The sequence below is a fragment of the Neoarius graeffei genome, chromosome 8 (assembly GCF_027579695.1).
Source record: "Neoarius graeffei isolate fNeoGra1 chromosome 8, fNeoGra1.pri, whole genome shotgun sequence".
Lineage (NCBI taxonomy): Eukaryota > Metazoa > Chordata > Actinopteri > Siluriformes > Ariidae > Neoarius > Neoarius graeffei.
In genome coordinates this window covers 68,787,736-68,807,067 of record NC_083576.1, presented here as the reverse complement: position 1 = coordinate 68,807,067, position 19,332 = coordinate 68,787,736, and the positions used below count along the sequence as shown (strand labels likewise).

General features: G+C 42.7%; 1 protein-coding gene across 2 annotated transcripts in view; it reads left to right on the top strand.

Moving 5' to 3' along the window:
* atp8a1 (ATPase phospholipid transporting 8A1) overlaps window positions 1–19,332 on the top strand; it is a 318,944-nt gene that overhangs the window by 40,434 nt on the left and 259,178 nt on the right. For both annotated transcript variants that reach the window (XM_060928098.1, XM_060928097.1), the window contains exon 2: window positions 17,390–17,504. In XM_060928098.1, the coding sequence (XP_060784081.1) occupies window positions 17,390–17,504 (115 nt within the window). The remainder of the gene's footprint in view (window positions 1–17,389; window positions 17,505–19,332) is intronic.

Sequence of the window (19,332 nt, the reverse complement as noted above, 5' to 3'; positions counted from 1 at the left end):
TGATGACCCCATATCACACAGGCATGTAATTCTAATAATTTTAGAAATATATGGACAAAATAAAGAGGTTGCAGATTTGCAGATCAGAGTTAACTGTTGTCCTTGGTGACAATAGGTCTGAGCTATCGGAGTGTCCTAGTTTAGCTCCGTCTTGTTTTTTGGTTTACTCATTGGCCATGAACAGTTAAGGCCAATTTATGCTGACAGCGCAGTCCTCGCAGACGGTGTCGCAGATAGCGTCTGCGTAGCCCCCCCCACCTTCGCAGACGCTCTGCGCGCACCTCCCAAAAATTGTGACCACCGCAGAAGCCTCGCAGACAGCGTCGCAGACGAGGGCTCTGATTGGTCCACTCTACATCCGCTGTACACGCACTTCCGCTTTCCTGCTTTCCCGATTTGGTTTGTTTTCACGACCGGCATTTTTAAAAACACGAGCAAAGATGGAGCAGCACGAAGAGCGGTTGATCGAGGAAGTACGTACATCTATACGACTCCAGTTCTAGTCATTCTAAGTAACCGGAGGATAAACACTCCACTAACCACACCCACCAACTACTCCTAGCGATTTCGCGACTTCGCGCCCCCTTGCGTTGTAGCGGTGAATAACATCGCGCACGCCTATTACTCCCCGCTCAACGATAAATTACAACTGTCTGCGAAAAGCTGTCTGCGAAAGCCTTGTCGCAAGAGCATGCAGAGGCCTTTAGCCATGCAGGCTGCACAGCTCATTCTTTATAGCTAGCTGGTAGTGAATGAATTGCTTTAGCTAGCAAGCGGATTGAGTGGGGTTGCATCATTTTGCTCCACTTCAGAAGAGTACTTCTGTACAACTGCAAATAAGGTACTTTTTAAAGATATTTTTTGGGGCTTTTTGCACCTTTATTGGATAGGACAGTGTAGAGACAGGAAATGAGCGGGAGAGAGAGACGGGGAGGGATCGGGAAATGACCTCGGGCCGGAATCGAACCCGGGTCCCCGGATTTATGGTATGGCGCCTTGTCCACCTGAGCCACGACGCCCCCAAAAATAAGGTACTTTTTAAAAACTTATTTACATCAGAAATCCCTTGTTGTAAATGATCGAAAGTGGACAGTCATCGAGAACGTACTGGAAAAGAGCCTTTATTAGACACAGACGTAATTACCTTGCCCGGGACAGAGTCCACCAGGGGGCGAGGTATTGTTTTTGGTCAGGGTTTTTTTTTTTTAATGATATTACAGGAAAACTGCTGGATCAATCTTCATGAAACTTTCAGGATAGATGAGCATTGGTCTCAAATAGAACCTCCTCCAACATTTTGAGGGTCATCCGGTCAAGGTCACCAAAAAGGTCAAAATCGTTTTTGTTGTGGCTACTGCCTCATACAGAGGCGCTAGCTACTATGTCATCATGCTGTAAGAATGTAAGTGTAACGATCGTGCACTGCGCATACACGTGTTCTGATTAAAATGGCTGGTGAGTGTATGTATACAATTCGGTTCACCATTTGAAATAAATGGACTAAAGAAATCGCTTTCGGACACGTTTATGCTTATTACAGAGGGAAAGTGCGTTCCAATGAGTTCTAGCACCGGGCCCTTTCTGGGAAAAGAGAATTTGGGTCATGGTGACAGCGTGTGTATGTCAGCCTCGGTTCGGAGGTTTCAGTGTCAAACTGTAAGAGGTAAGAGTAGAATAATATAAAGTACAGACACTTGGTATATTGACTTGTTTGTTCATTTTTGGATTACGCTTCATTTTTGCGGCTGCTGCCTCATAGAGTAAATATATATGCGATATTTACTGTATGGACATGGTATCAGAAAACAAATTTATAGGTGGTAGCCACATGTACCCATAGGGTACCTATTTATTTTATTTTATTTTTTCCATGATCTCTTCCTTCATATTCATCATAAGTGCTACCGGGCGAGGTTTGTTTTGCCTGGAAACACTTGTTTCTAATGTCGTTGCGTTCAGTTTTGTTGATATTTTATCAGGTTGCTTGCTTGTATTATATATCTTCAGGTTTTTTTTTTTGTGTGCGTCATGTCACCTACTTCTAATGGATGATGGTGTTTTATGCTTTTTTTTTTTTTTTTTTAAATGAGTAAATATTGATGTTAGACATTGAGCAAAGATGAATCATCAGACAAGATGCTGGTGTTTGCTCTACCAATGTTTTTCATGCTTCAAATCAGCTATTCAGAAGTTTCACCAGCTCCGGATTGAGAAGCCAGCTTATGTCGAGAGCAGAGAGGGAGGTGACTAACATACATACGTACGTACAGTGGTGCTTAAGTTTGTGAACCCTTTAGAATTTTCTATATTTCTGCATAAATATAAGCCAAAACAACAGATTTTCGCACAAGTCCTAAAAGTAGATAGAGAACCCAGTTAAACAAATGAGACAAAAATATACTTGGTCATTTATTTATTGAGGGAAAATGATCCAATAGTACATATCTGTGAGGGGCAAAAGTATGTGAACCTTTGCTTTCAGTATCTGGTGTGACCCCCTTGTGCAGCAATAACTGCAACTAAACGTTTGCGGTAACTGTTGATCAGTCCTGCACACCGGCTTGGAGGAATTTTAGCCCATTCCTCCGTACAGAACAGCTTCAACTCTGGGATGTTGGTGGGTTTCCTCACATGAACTGCTCGCTTCAGGTCCTTCCACAACATTTCGATTGGATTAAGGTCAGGACTTTGACTTGGCCATTCCAAAACATTAACTTTATTCTTCTTTAACCATTCTTTGGTAGAACCACTTGTGTGCTTAGGGTCGTTGTCTTGCTGCATGACCCACCTTCTCTTGAGATTCAGTTCATGGACAGATGTCCTGACATTTTCCTTTAGAATTCGCTGGTATAATTCAGAATTCATTGGTCCATCAATGATGGCAAGCCGCCCTGGCCCAGATGCAGCAAAACAGGCCCAAACCATGATACTACTACCACCACCATGTTTCACAGATGGAATAAGGTTCTTATGCTGGAATGCAGTGTCTTCCTTTCTCCAAACATAAAGCTTTTCATTTAAACCAAAAAGTTCTATTTTGGTCTCATCTGTCCACAAAACATTTTTCCAATAGCCTTCTGGCTTGTCCATGTGATCTTTAGCAAACTGCAGACGAGCAGCAATGTTCCTTTTGGAGAACAGTGGCTTTCTCCTTGCAACCCTGCCATGCACACCATTGTTCAGTAGTGTTCTGATGGTAGACTCATGAACATTTAACATTAGCCAATGTGAGAGAAGCCTTCAGTTGCTTAGAAGTTACCCTGGGGTCCTTTGTGCCATTGCTGACTATTACACGCCTTGCTCTTGGAGTGATCTTTGTTGGTCGACCACTCCTGGGGAGGGTAACAATGGTCTTGAATTTCCTCCATTTGTATACAATCTGTCTGACTGTGGATTGGTGGAGTCCAAACTCTTTGGAGATGGTTTTGTAACCTTTTCCAGCCTGATGAACAATTTTTTTTTTCCTTCCTTCTGAGATCCTCAGAAATCTCTTTTGTTCGTGCTATGATACACTTCCACAAACGTGTTGTGAAGCTCAGACTTTGATAGATCCCTGTTCTTTAAATAAAACAGGGTGCCCACTCACACCTGATTGCCATCCCACTGATTGAAAACACCTGACTCTAATTTTACCTTCAAATTATCTGCTAATCCTAGAGGTTCACATACTTTTGCCAGTCACAGATATGTAATATTGGATCATTTTTCCTCAGTAAATAAATGAGCAAGTATAATATTTTTGTCTCATTTGTTTAACTGGGTTCTCTTTATCTACTTTTAGGACTTGTGTGAGAATCTGATGTTTAGGTCATATTTATGCAGAAATATAGACAATTCTAAAGGGTTCACAAACTTTCAAGCATCACTGGAGATGTAATGACCTGTCAAGTCATCATGGAGTTAATGATTAAAGGTGCGTATTTCCTTCAGTCCTGAAATGGAGTCTTGCAGACAGGATGGACAGTAGGAGCGCTTGTTTGGTTTCACATGCGGTCAACACGTGGACATCCTGGATTAAACACAACCTGCAGTCTGATGATTCATATACCGTAACTTGTCAACAGAAGCTTGTGGAGACTCGTCTTTGTTCCTAATAGGATATTGGTATCGGATTAGTATCTGTTCTACTCAGAACTGGGATATCTTTAGCATCAGTGAATTCCTACGTTTCAGTTAAATCCATGTATTTTAAAAGCCTGTACATTTAGCCAATTCACCAGTCAGTCTTATTCTAGTCCGTCTGTTGCATAACATAATACTTTGTCCTAGATTATAACCTGCATAATCTAGAATATTCCTCTTTATGTTCGGTAATAAAACTTTCATCTAAGCGTTTGAAATCCTCACCCTTATGAGTCCACAGAGAAAAGTCGTGCTGCTCCCATTACTCATCTGTGGAGCCATGCATGAACGATCGCGCAGTCGATCAGCACGGTTTTAGATTTGGCGTCCAGCCGAGGTGGCAGAGGCTTTCAGATCAATGTGAACGATCTGTTGCATCCCATTATAGAACACCTATATAAATAACTTTTGAGACAAGACTTTCAAGATTGCACTGTCAGGGGCGAGCAGCAGAAAGGATCTCATCTCATTATCTCTAGCCGCTTTATCCTTCTACAGGGTCGCAGGCAAGCCGGAGCCTATCCCAGCTGACTACGGGCGAAAGGTGGGGTACACCCTGGACAAGTCGCCAGGTCATCACAGGGCTGACACACTCACATTCACACCTACGGTCAATTTAGAGTCACCAGTTAACCTAACCTGCATGTCTTTGGACTGTGGGGGAAATCGGAGCACCCGGAGGAAACCCACGCGGACACGGGGAGAACATGAAAACTCCACACAGAAAGGCCCTCGCCGGCCACGGGGCTCGAACCCGGAACCTTCTTGCTGTGAGGCGACAGCGCTAACCACTACACCACCGTGCCGCCCAGCAGAAAGGATATTGGATCTCTTTTGTGACTGACTGAAGCGAGCTCTGGGCTCTGTAGTGTCTCTGAAACTTGTATAAGACTGTAGTGGGTGAGTGTTTAACACCCTCAGCTAGTGACAGGACTTGAGTTCATATCGCTACTACTGGGCTCTTGGGGGGGAAAAAAAAACCTTCAGCTTTTCAGCTGTATGTGTACCATGCATCCGGTTTCACTTTAACTGTAAGGTGATTTAGACATTAAGTGTTTTAAATGGTCTTCATGTCATAAATCAAGCTGTGGGGAAACAATACAGTGGTCTGCAAAAGTCTGGGCACCCCTGGTCAAAATTGCTGCTACTGTGAACAGTTAAGCAAGTTGAAGATGAAATGATCTACAAAAGGCATAAAGTTAAAGAGGACTCATTCCCTTTATATTTTAAGCAAAAACAATTTTTTATTTTCATCCTTTACATTTTCAAAATGACACAGGAAAAGGGCTTGAAGCAAAAGTTTGGGCACCCGTCATGGTTAGTACCTAGTAACACCCCCTTTGGCAAGTATCACAGCTTGTAAACAGCTAATAATCTTTCAGTTCTTACCCGGGGGATTTTCACACATTCGTCCTTGCAAAAGGCTTCCAGTTCTACAAGTTTCTTGGGCTGTCTTGCATGCACTGCTCTTTTGAGATCTATCCACAGATTTTCAATGATGTTTAGGTCAGGGGACTGTGAGGGCCAGGGCAAAACCTTCAGCTTGTGCCTCTTGAGGTATTCCATTGTAGATTTTGAGGTGTGTTTTGGATCATCGTCTTATTGTAGGACCCATCCTCTTTTTAATTTAAACTTTTTTACAGATGGTGTGATGTTCGCTTCCAGAATTTGCTGGTATTTATTTCAATCCATTCTTCCCTCGACCAATGAAATGTGCCCTGTGCCACTGGCTGCAACACAACCCCAAAGCATGATTGATCCACACCCATGCTTCAGAGTTGGAGAGGTGTTCTTTTCCTGGAATTTGGCACCCTTTTTTCTCCAAACATACCTTTGCACATTGTGGCCAAAAAGTTCTATTTTGATTTCATCAGTCCACAGGACTTGTTTCCAAAATGCATCAGGCTTATTTAGATGTTCATTTGCAAACTTCAGATGCTGAATTTTGTGGCTAGGACGCAGGAATGGTTTTCTTCTGATGACTCTTCCATGAAGGTCATATTTGTTCAGGTGTCGCTGCATAGTAGAACAGTGCACCACCACTCCAGGGTCTGCTAAATCTTTCTGAAGGTCTTTTGCAGTCAAACAGGGGTTTTTATTTGCCTTTCTAACAATCCAATGAGCAGTTCTTTCAGAAAGTTTTCTTCATCTTCCAGACCTCACCTTGATCTCCACTGTTTAACTGCCATTTCTTAATAACATTACAATCTGAGGAAACAGCTACCTGAAAACACTTTGCTACGTTCTTGTAGCCTTCTCCTGCTTTGTGAGCATCAATTATTTTATTATTCAGAATGCGAGGGAGTTGCTTAGAGGAGCCCATGGCTGTTGATTTTAGGGACAAGTTTGAGGAGTCAGAGAATTTATACAGCTTTGAAATCTGCATCATCTGACCTTTCCTAACGAAGAATTTGAACAAGCCACAGCTCGATAAGCTAATTAAGGTCTGGAATCTTGGTAAAAGTTACATGAGAACTCAAATGTATTGGGGTGCCCAAACTTTCGCATGGTGTTCCTTTTCTTTTTTCACTGTCCAGTTGTACAAAACAAAAATAATACACAAATCTTGCAGAAAATGCTGAAAAGAAATGTCGTCTTTACCTTTATGCCTTTTGGTGATCAGTTCACCTTCTGCTCACTTAACTATTCACAGTAACAGACATTTTTCAGTAAGGGTGCCCAAACTTTTGCATGCCACTGTAGTTAAATAAGCCCAGAAAGGTGTGTGGGTGGTGGTTGTAGTTGTGTGGGGTGTTTTTTGTAAAAGGCTGGTTAGAACATGACCACACTGAGAAGTGGTGCGAGTGGGCCCCATCACCTCCTTTGCACCTTGATTCTGCTAGTAAAGTGGCTGCAACAATCACCAACTTTTTTTTTTTTTTTTTTTGCACACCCAACATAATTTTTTTTTTTTTTCTTTTCTGTCGGAGTTCACCAGTCCATGATTTGAATCTGTTTTCAAATGACATTTAGCAATACAGCACGAGTGATGCGCACCCGTACTGCGGCTGAACTGGAGTTGGAAAATGGTGACGTGTGTTGGAAATCATCTATGCTTGTTAAATTTAAAAAAAAATTTAACACCCCCCCCCCCCCCCCCCCCCCCCATAAAAGCAGTTTGGTTTTTTTTTTCTTTCTTCTTCTTTCTTTCCCCCCCTTTCACCGCTGGCCTGAAGGGGGGATTGTCATTGTGATTTCTGTCCGTCCGTCCCTGGAAGGGTGCTAACCTTCTGAAATCAGCTCCTCACACAATTTTTGGAGGAATTTCATGAAACTTGACCGGATTCTTCGGTGTATGTCAATAATACGTATATTGTAATTTCGTTCAATTTGGTCACATTTTACCAGAGTTGCAGCCCTTGATTAACAAAATTTATAATTTGACAATTTTGGGTGGGTTTCCCCCCCCTTCTGAAATCAACTGCTCTCAATTTTTTTGAGGAATTTCACGAAACTTGACCGGATTCTTTGTTGTATATCGGTAATACATACATACATTGCAATTTTGTTCAATTCCGTTGCATTTTACCAGAGTTATGGCATAGTTGCCAGCGGGGGATATTGTGCTCTCAGAGCACTCTTGTTTACTACTTTTTTTTGTTTAGGTCCACCAGTCCATGAATGAATTCACCTTCAACCTAGCATTTAGCAACATGAGTGTATCCATATTGCGGCTAAACTTGAAAAATGGCAGTTGGTATTTAGATTGACAAAAGCATGAAATTGGGGGGGAGGGAGCAAACTTTTTTTTTATTTTTATTTCTATGGAGCCATCAAAATAAGTGTTTTCTTTCCATTTTGAAAGAAAACTGATCCATAATGATGGAGGGCGTGAGCTTGAAAATACAATCTGGAGAACTATCCATTCGATATGGTTATACACTGTAAAAATGATTTTTAGTTTTAACTTGGTACCTGGGCTGCCTTAAAATTGAGTTCATTTAAATTCATATACTAAGTTAAATTGTTCACCTTGTTGTGTTAACTTAATTTCAATGAACTCAATTTTAAGGCAGCCTGGGTACTAACTTTTTTTTTTTTTTTTTTTTTTTTAAAGTTAAAACAAATTTTTTCCAGTGTATGGGTTATGCAAAGTCTGGTTCCAGTGTGGCATTGAGCCATGATTTCTGAGCTGCCCAAGAAAATCATGAACACGATGATACTGTTCAACGGTCTAGTTCCACAATTCCGTACAATGTAGTTTGGTGTTTTCAGCAGCCACTTTCTCATATATTTTCTCTGAATTTGCTTTACATGGATTTGAGCTTTTCAAACCGCAGTAATCAACCAGTACCAGACAAAAGTTTGGACACCCCTTCTCATTCAGTGGTTTTGCTTTAGTTGTATTAACACAATGTCTTAAAGTAATGACGGATGTCGTTTCTCTTTACTTAGCTGAGCAGTTCTGGACAAATTACTACAGTTGTGGAATAGGGCTATTTGCTGTCCGTCCGTCTGTCCATCCATCCATTATCCATAGCCACTTATCCTGTTCTACAGGGTCGCAGGCAAGCTGGAGCCGATCCCAGCTGACTATGGGCGAGAGGCAGGGTACACCCTGGACAAGTCGCCAGGTTATCGCAGGGTTGACACAGAGACGAACAGCCATTCACACTCACATTCTCACCTACGGTCAATTTAGAGTCACCAGTTAACCTAACCTGCATGTCTTTGGACTGTGGGGGAAACCGGAGCACCCAGAGGAAACCCACACAAACTCCACACAGAAAGGCCCTTGCTGGCCGCTGGGCTCGAACCCAGGACCTTCTTGCTATGAGGCAACAGTGCTAACCACGACACCACCGTGCTGCCTGGGCTATTTACTGTTTGATCACAAACGCATTAAGACGGCAAGAAATTGCACTAATTAATTTGATGAGGCACAACTCCTAAGTGAAAAGCATTCCAGGTGACTCCCTCATGAAGCTGGTTAAGATAATGCCAGTAGTGTGGAGTCAAGGTAAATGGTAGCTACTTTGAAGAATCTAAAATATATAAACTTTTTAAGCATTTTTTTTAATCACTGTTCCATATGTTATTTCATAGTTTTGATGTCTTCAGTATTATTCTACAGTGTATAAAATGGTCGAAAAACCTATGAATGAGTAGGGGTGTCCAAACTTTTGACTGCTACTCTACCCTGACATAATGCTTTGCCAGCAACAATCAGACCAAGTTTTTAGCTCCCCTGGCCAGAAAGCCAACAAACTATTGGCATGGCGTCCGTCGTCCACAGTTCAGTTAAATCATATCTGCTCCATCAGTTCTCCACGGATTTCCATTCCGATTTTGTTTGAAAGAACTCCTCACTCTGCACAAAATTTGGTGGTTATTTTGTCATTTTTTGCTAAATCAAATTTTGCCAAGTTCTGATCATTTGTTTGTTTGTTTTTAGGTAGCACTTCCCTTAAGGAACAAAACTATAATTTGTTGATTTTTCTGTTGTAAACAATTTGTTTACAACTTTGATTTTATTTTCAGTTAAATCATATCTCCTCCCTCAATTCTCAATGGATTTCAGTTCTGATTGTTTTGTTTGGGCGGCACGGTGGTGTAGTGGTTAGCACGGTCGCCTCACAGCAAGGTGGTCCGGGTTCGAACCCAGCGGCCGGCGAGGGCTTTTCTGTGTGGAGTTTGCATGTTCTCCCCATGTCTGCGTGGGTTTCCTCCGGGTGCTCTGGTTTCTCCCACAGTCCAAAGACATGCGGTTAGGTTAATATGGGACGGCCTTGTGCTGAGGTGCCCTTGAGCGAGGCACCTAACTCCTAACTGCTCCCTGGGCGCTGTTAGCATGGCTGCCCACTGCTCTGTGTGTGTTCATTCACTGCTTCAGATGGGTTAAATGCAGAGAGGAATTTCACAAGTGTGTGATGAATAAAGTTGTGCTTTCTTTCTTTTGCTTTCTTGAAAGAACTAGACCTTCTGCACAACACTCGGTCATTGTATTGTCAATTCTGTGCTAACAAATTAGTAACTAGACTGCATTTCCGCAGAGAAAATGCAAAGTGTGCTTGCTGAGCTGTAGCAGGACAGCTATCATGCTAAAAGCTAGCATGCCAACAGTTAGCATACTAGCATGTTAATGCTAACATGTTAATGTGTTAATATATAGCATGTTAACAGCTAGCATACTAACATGTTAATGCTAACATGCTAATAGATAACATGCTAACAGCTAGCATTCTAACATGTTAATGCTAACATGCTAATAGATAACATGCTAACAGCTAGCATTCTAACATGCTAATGCTTAACATGCTATTTGTTAACACTTTAAGGCTAATATGTTGACAGTTATGTTAACAGGCTAACATGCTAATGGCTAGTATGTTAACTTTTAGGATGCTAACATGCGGAGGGTGACATGTTAACATGCAGACAGTTAGCATGCTAACATGCTCAGGCGAACTCGCTAACACCAAACATGCAAACTTTGCATGCTACCACACTAATCCTAACATGTTAACAGCTCTCATGATAACATGCTAATGGTGAACGTGCTAACAACTCGCGAGCTAACAGCAGGCATGATATTGTAATGGGTAATGTGCTAACAGCTAGCATGGTAACATGTGAATGCTTATATGCTAATTGATATCGTGTGTGCGTGTAAGTATTCCTAATAAAGTGGCCATTGAGTTGAAGTTGATTTGCTGTCAAAGTCTCAAATGAGCAGATCCTTGCCAAATGCATCATCACCTATGGGGGAAGGGAGGAATGACTCAGTCAAGCTTCCACTGATTAGTGGCAAAATGGAGAAAAAATGGACGGATGAAAGGCAAGACAAAGACGAGTGCGGGTCAGAACCGATATCGTGTGTGTGATGGGTGATTTGGCCTGAGGTGCCGTATGAAGTTTGGTGGATGTGTGGTGAAGTGTTACTGAGCAAAACTCCATTCATTTGAATGGGGCCAAAAATCAATGGAAGCCTATGGAGGTAAAAAGAGATGCATGAAAACCAAGGAAAAGACGAGTGCAGGTCTCAGATGAGGGGATGGATCTGTGCGGGGACTTGGCCTGAGGCATCAAGTGAAGTTTCTTGAAGTTTGGTCACTTGGTTAAAAAATTGATGGAGAGTGAAAGTTTTTCTCCTGAAACACCATTCATTTTCAATGGGGCCAAAAATCAATGCAAGCCTATGGAGGAAAAAGGGATGAGCAAAAAGAGGAAAAATGAGTTTGGGTCAGAACCGATTGCATGTATGTGTCAGGGGAGTTGGCCTGAAGTATCACATGAGGTTTGGTGCATCTGCGATGGAGCGTGTCCGAGTAGGACGATTCGATTCATGAGCCCTATTCATTCTCTACGGGGGGAAAACAACCCAAAAGAAAAACGACAAGAACAAGAGAACGAGCACGTTGATCCAAAAGCTGTATACAAGCACACTAGACCACTTTGGGCCAGATGTCTCAGAGTTGGAACGGTGTCTCTATCTCGAACGCCCTAGGAGGAGTAGTGGATCCAAAAAACGTGTTGGAATAAGGCGGAATAAGTAAACTTAAGAAGAAATATAGCTGCAAGCAGCAATGTGGGGGCCAAGCAGAATATGATGCCATAGGGCGCGTTGGATTCGTTTTGACCGAAGGATTCCAGCCATACTAAGATTTTGACGATCAGACGTACGGTTCAAAAGTAACAAGCAGAAATGTACTTCCAACTTTGACCTGTTTGGTGGCGCTAGAGAGTTTGAGGTGGTGAGTTGAAATTTGCTGACAAGAACCTTGAGGCAGCCTAGAATCAGTGTGCTAAATTTCACAACCTCTCGTCAGACGGTTCTATGGGTTGCCATAGAATTTCATTGATTTTAACAAAATTCAAAATGCCGATTTGCACCTTTTTTTTTTTTTTTTTTTTTTTTTTTTTTTAAGGGTGCAATTGAGAAGGGGTTAGACATTTGAATAAGTTTGGTTACGATACATTAAAGTGTAGCCGAGATATGAACTCGCTTCCTGTTTGGCGTCTTTGCCGCTAAATTTGATTGGCTGTGATGGCTGACTGCTTTTTTTTTTTTTTTTTTTTAAAGATATTTTTTTGGGCTTTTTGCACCTTTATTGGACAGGACAGCGTAGAGACAGGAAATGAGCGGGAGAGAGAGACGGGAAGGGATCGGGAAACGACCCCGGGCCGGAACCGAACCCGGGCCGCCCGCATTCATGGCACGGCGCCCTAACCACCCGAGCCACGACGCCCCCGATGGCTGACTGCTTTGACAGACAACAAAATCACATCAAGTGTGTCAGGCACGGTCTGGAGACAATGTATGCCAAGTTTCATGAAGATTGACTTGCATATGTGGCCAGTGGAAAATATTTGCCATTTTTGGTATAATCCAATATGGCAGCCGAATACTTGTGCTGACCTTGAAATTTTTAAATGACCTTCAGTGGGGCATCCAACAGTGTGATCAGGCATTGGAATTTTGTTTCTAACCAAAACACAGAGATGAGCCAAAACACATTTTTACAAATTATAGCACCCCCTATTGGTCAATTTGCACCAAATTTGGTGTGGACCCTTCTGGAGGGGTGTGGCTTTATGTCGTTAAGTTTGGTTGAGATTTGTCAAAGGGCTGCTGAGGATATGAGCTCACTTCCTGTTTGGCGTCTTCGCCACTAAATTTGATTGGCTGCTGTGCAGTGACAGTTTTATCAATCGCTCCAAAAAATAGACCCTATATGCACCATAGTCTGAAGATGGTCCATGTCAATTTTCATGAAAAACGGTCAAAAAATGTAGAAGTAGCATTTTATTCAATTTTAACAAAATCCAAAATGGCGGAAAATCTACCCAGGCGGAAAATGACGTCATAGGGTGCATTGGAATCGGCTTGGCCCAAGGATTCCAGGGATGCCAAGTTTTTGAGAATCGGATGTACGGTTCAAAAGTTATGAGCAAAAATGTATGTCAAACTTTGACCAGTTGGTGGCACTAGCGAGTTTGAGATGGCAACATGAAATTTACTGAGAAGAATCATGAAACTGTCCAGAATCAGTGTGCTAAATTTCATAACTTTTTACCATACGGTTCTATAGGCTGCCATAGACATCCTATAGAGGTTTTCGACCCATGTGACCGTTGCCATGTCAACAAGTAGCCGGCGCCATTTTGATGGTCACAAATATGGCGACTACCGGTAGCGATACACTGTTGATCATGACGAAGTCTCATTGTCGAGTATTTTATCCGGCCTAGATGACGCGAGTAAGAAGCGATATCGCCAGAAAATCAATGATGCTGGTGTACGTGATCCGTACACGTTACCAGGCTATCTTTTTCTGGCTTTGCAGCGCAGGTGATCTTCCTGACCTGCGGTCAGGCGTGTGGGAAATACCAGGGAAAAAACATAAAAGAAAAAGGAGCGAGATGCAGAAAACACCTTCACTATCCAGCGATGTAGGGCGAGCAGAGGGAGAGGTATTTGCAAAAATTGAGGTTAGCAGGCTTGGAGAACGACGTTTACCTGCTTCCACCAGGATTGTTCACTGACGTACGGAAGTACACGAAGCCCTCGTCTTTACCTGACTTAGGCCTACATGATCTGTATACCTATGTCGCTAAAAACCAGGCTGGGTAACATGCCTACATCAGTGGGTCGTCCCTGGAGCCGGTGGTCGCCATCTTATTACAGCTAAGGTTTGTTCACATTTTCATTTACTTTCGGTCCTCAGGATAAACAAAATGTTATAAAATGTCATTGAAATAACTTCTTAGTCTGAGACATGGCCCGTTATAAATTTGCTGTTACCAGGCAATGACCAAGAACTGTATTATTAGGGTCGGTGTCTGTGTTGTAGCAGTTTACTAGCAGCTAGCTGTTAGCACTAGCTAATGTCAACAACACCATAGCTGGTATGTTACTGTAGCAATGTTTACGTTCAGTCATTTGGATGACTGTTAAAACCTTTCAGTCTCAAGTTTTTCCTTTACTGGATTTACTAGTTTACTGAGCTAGCGCGCTCGGGCAGGCTGGGTGCTAGCGCGCTAGCTCAGTAAACTAGTAAATCCAGTAAAGGAAAAACTTGAGACTGAAAGGTTTTAACAGTCATCCAAATGACTGAACGTAAACATTGCTACAGTAACATACCAGCTATGGTGTTGTTGACATTAGCTAGCTTGACCTTCAAAATGGCGGACACCGGGGCATCACGTCACCTGTGACGTCACGTCGAAATCCTCTATACGGAAGAAAGATGCTTGAAATAATAATAATAATAATAATAATAAGAAACCATAGAAACACTAGAGGTGCCTGCAGCTCCGCTGCTTGGCCCCTAACAATAGTGTGCTTGCCTTCGGCTGCTGTGTGCTCGAGTAAGCACACTAATTAGGCCAACTTAATACAATTCTAGTCAGAAGAAAACAACATATCTCCTCTTTCATTTATCATGCGAATTCAGTTCAGATTTGATGTTTTGGGTTGAGCTTCCCTCGCGGAACAAAAATTTTAGTCCCTTTTTTTTTTTTTTTTGTAAACAATTTGTCGTGGAGGTTGCTCCTCTGTCACATTTCAGTTCTGTTGTTGATGGCAGGCCAAGATGAGCTACTACGTCCTTCACGCTCTGGTTTCTGTTCTTTGTGTCTGAATGATCAGTTCAGATTTCTCACTTCTTGCACGCTCTTTGTTTTGCCAGTGCAGCTACTGGCTCGGATACTCCAGCTTGATGTATTGCCGCCTTATAATGGATTATGCTGTTGGCTCTGCGTTCATTTTTTTTTACTGAGGGATGGAAGTCTGTGAAATGACTGATTTCAGACTGCAGTGAGTCGCACTGTTTGTGTGTTTTGTAGTGAAACAGCTTACAGACTTTCATGTCCTACTGACTAAACGTTATGTACCATGTGCGTGGCGTGCGCTGTTGAGTTCGTAGGACGTGTGAATGTACTGGATGTACAGTGTAACTTGGATAAAGAGTTGAAGAAAAAATATAGCACATTTGTGTGTGCGCTTTCTTCTGTGCGCTTGGTTCTTGTTCATTGGTCATTTTACTCTTACGCTATTTATCAGGGCTCGAATTATTTACTCACAGATGTCTGCTTTTTAGCCTTAAAAGTGGCACTGATCCGATACCCAGGATCGGTATCGGACTGATACCAGCCCAAAAAAAAGTGGACCGGATATTGGTGTGATATTTTTGATTCTGAAAGAGATCGGAATTGGGTTTAGGAATGGGCGTCTCTTTGTCTCATCTCATCTCATTATCTGTAGCCGCTTTATCCTGTTCTACAGGGTCGCAGGCAAGCTGGAGCCTATCCCAGCTGACTACGGGCGAAAGGCGGGGTACACCCTGGACAAGTCGCCAGGTCATCACAGGGCTGACACATAGACACAGACAACCATTCACACTCACATTCACACCTACGGTCAATTTAGAGTCACCAGTTAACCTAACCTGCATGTCTTTGGACTGTGGGGGAAACCGGAGCACCTGGAGGAAACCCACGCGGACACGGGGAGAACATGCAAACTCCGCACAGAAAGGCCCTCGCTGGCCCCGGGGCTCGAACCCAGGACCTTCTTGCTGTGAGGCGACAGTGCTAACCACTACACCACCGTGCCGCCCTGTGTCTCTTTGTAACTGTAAATATTTATATTGGTGTGGTGTTCATCCTCACTGAGCTCCCTTGCCTGCAATCTGTCCATCTACAGCACGTAGTGCTGGACCAAGACCAGGAAGATGGTGAAGGACCTCAGGTTTCCAAACAGCCTCTTGTGTCTTGGTCAGGGAAGCGTTTCTGCTCCCTGAAGGCCAACCCAGAGAGAATGAGGAGGAGCTTCTTCCCACAGGCCATTTGGGCCCTCAGTCAGAAAAACGCCTAGGACTAACCTTGGGTTTGTTTGAACACTCACACCCCTATATTCCTGTTAATAAATAATATTTATCACCCCACATTTATAAATGTATATTGGCGATTTCATAGCAACTACCTCAGCCTAATGTTGCACAGCATTACACTGCATGTTATTCCAAATATAGTCCATACTTTTTGGCTTTTATATCTTTTTATTATATTTTAAAGTTTTCCTTTTCTACTTGTAAACAGATTCTGGTTTATGTAAACTCTATTTTTATGCCCCGGGCAGTCGTAAAAATGATTTGAGAGGGCGAGAGCAATAAAATCTGAATTAGATTTTATTTTATTTTTTTTATACTTGGGGGGGGGTTTGTTCTATTTTTATTTATTTATTTATTTATTTATGGTAAGTTGTTTGTATTAAAGCTGCAGTTTTGTACAAGGTGCTTTTAAGTGCTTCAAAAAAAGTTTCTTAAAGGAAAAAAAATTTCACTGGACATGGGCTGATACTTAGCATTTCAGTATGTGACAAGAAAATGTAGTATTGCGCCAATAAATTAATAATGATGGGTGGCACGGTGGTGTAGTGGTTAGCACTGTCGCCTCACAGCAAGAAGGTCCGGGTTCGAGCCTAGCGGCCGGCGAGGGCCTTTCTGTGCGGAGTTTGCATGTTCTCCCCGTGTCCGCGTGGGTTTCCTCCGGGTGCTCCGGTTTCCCCCACAGTCCAAAGACATGCAGGTTAGGTTAACTGGTGACTCTAAATTGACAGTGAGTGTGAATTGTTTGTGTCTGTCTCATCCCTGCGATGACCTGGCAACTTGTCCAGGGTGTACCCCGTCTCTCGCCCATAGTCAGCTGGGATAGACTCCAGCTTGCCTGAGACACTGCACAGGGTAAGCGGCTAGAGATAATGGATGGATAATAATAATGATAAAATCTTTGCGTTTCGTTACCCCACTATCCGAACATATTTGCTTTAGTTACTACAGGAAAAAGTGAATTTAATCAAGACATATGGCACAGTGGGTAGCTCAACACCTCCAGGGTCCCGGGCTCAATCCTGTGCTCAGGTTATAGTCTGTGTGGAGTTGTGCATGATGATCTCATGTCCATGTGGGTTTCCTCCTTGGTAATTGCAGTGTCCTGCACTCATTCACTCTGCCCACATGGCAGAAATGCCAGTCTGTTTCCTGTTACATGAGTGATTCTGTAGAAGAGAACATCCGTTCCCACAGAACATGTGAAACGCACCACTTGCCGCATAACAATGAGAGGCTAGTCCGGTTAATCGCGTGCTCCAAAGTGAGCATGTGAAAAAGAAAAAAAGAGAAGCAAGGAACTCCCCATGTTTGTGAAAACGTTTCCCATAATATTTCCTGTGCTTTGTGTGCGCACCATCAGGATGCTTTTTTTGATCATGAACGAGTCTGACCTCAGTAATGTAAGCCGTGCATTTTTGTCACTACTCTTTCAGGATATGAAAAGACAGAGGACGCGTCAGAGAAGACCTCGTTAGCAGACCAGGAGGATGCCCGACTGATCTTCATTAACCAGCCTCAGTTTACAAAGTTCTGCAGTAACCGTGTGAGGTAAGACTGAGCCGAGGGATTTCCTTCCACTGATTTCGTTCTAACAAGTGTTCCTGGCTTCGGTATGTCAAGCTTCTTGTCTTCTGTAAAAAGACATCGGCTAAAAATGAGTCGCTTATGTAGAAAAACACTTCTTTCCTCCAGGAAGAGCACAGGATGTGTCCTGATTTGTAATTACCATTTTGGATTGACCTGCGCCTGTAGTTTTCTCACTGCTCTGAATGTACAGCTTGTTTAGTTTAGTAAAGGGTTAAAAGAGATGCATAAAGCCATGGCCTCACTTTCGTTTATAAATGCCTTGAGGCGTCAAGAATGGCACAGGAATAGTTTTAAGTGTTAACAATAAATCTAATATAGTAATTTTTATGATTAAAGTGATTCATATAGGTAGTGGTCTGAGTGAATGACCTTGACGTCCATAACGTCACAGCAGGAAGTCTATCGGTCTCATCGCCATTTCCACTATACTAAAACACAGAGCTGACTGCAACTCCGGTCCTCCATTTTGAGCTAATTTATCGCCATGCCACGTACATGTGTTGCTGGCCGGTGCAGCAACATGACAGAAGGTGGATTTGCGTTGCGTTGCGTTCATGGCCCAAGAATGTTCAAACTGCAAAGGTTTGGACGTGTTTTGCGAGAAGTTCATGGGCACCTATGAAGTGGTCTCTCCTCTGCTCTGCACATTTTACTGAAGACTCGTACGAAACCTCTGATCTGTTGAGGAGCGTTGGCTATAAGCCCGTATTGAAAGAGGGTGCAGTACCAATAATTAAATAAAACTACAAGAAAAGGAAAGTATTTATTTTATTTATTGATTTTTAAAAAAAATAAGTTCAGTTGCACTAGTTCTCCCGGAGTGTGAGCCGTGGGTTGTTGGTAAAACCCGGGACGGAAGGGGATGTGACGCATCACTCGGGCAGTGACCTCCCTGCAGTTGTTGCTAAAACTGGTGACGTCCCATCCCGGGTTTTAGTAATTGCCTGAGGTGAGCGGTAATGGCGGAGTACTCAGTATGGAGAAAATGGAGAATGAGTGGAGCAGCCGTCTGATTTCTCCGCTGGATATGCTTGCCTCAGCAGCAGTATCTCACCCTTAAGTGAATGAATGGAGAACTGAATGAACAACCGAAAGTCAGATTGTTTCGAAACAATCGGCCACAAGATCGGCCTTCAAGAAGCGAGAACACAGACGGGTAAGTTCCGACTCATTTGGATATAAAACAAAACAACACCACTCGTTTACCTGCATTTAGATGAATACATGTAACTTGTATTGTGTGTTTAAGTTACCGGTATAAGATTATTTAATTTGCTTCAGAATGGGATTCTCAGGTCATCTGATTATTTAATTAGGCTTTTACGTTTTATCAGTGAAAATGCATGCATGTACATATATGTTGCACAAGTCATAACACCCATCCTGTTTTAATGAGCGTCAACTCTCATTAAAACAGTAGGTGTTAACATACGTGTACATGCATGCATTTTCACTGATTTTATAGTATTTATTCCCATTTATGTAGCATACAAGAGTCAAGGATGGAGATACTTTCCACTCACCTTTTATTTAAAAATAAAGATTTTGCGTATCTCCTTTAAATACTGTCTGTTTTTGTCCACACTAATACACTGCACCGGCGGCAGGGAGGCGAGAGGCAGGGGTAGTGAGCTAGAACCATATGACTTTTACCCTCAGAGATACACCAGCGTCTACTGCACAGGAGGACAACACTGCTTCTGCAACCTCAACATGCTTTAAACAGCACAAGCCACACTTGCACGCAATGAGAAAAGTATCACTTTGGTAAAGCATGCGACAGTGTGCA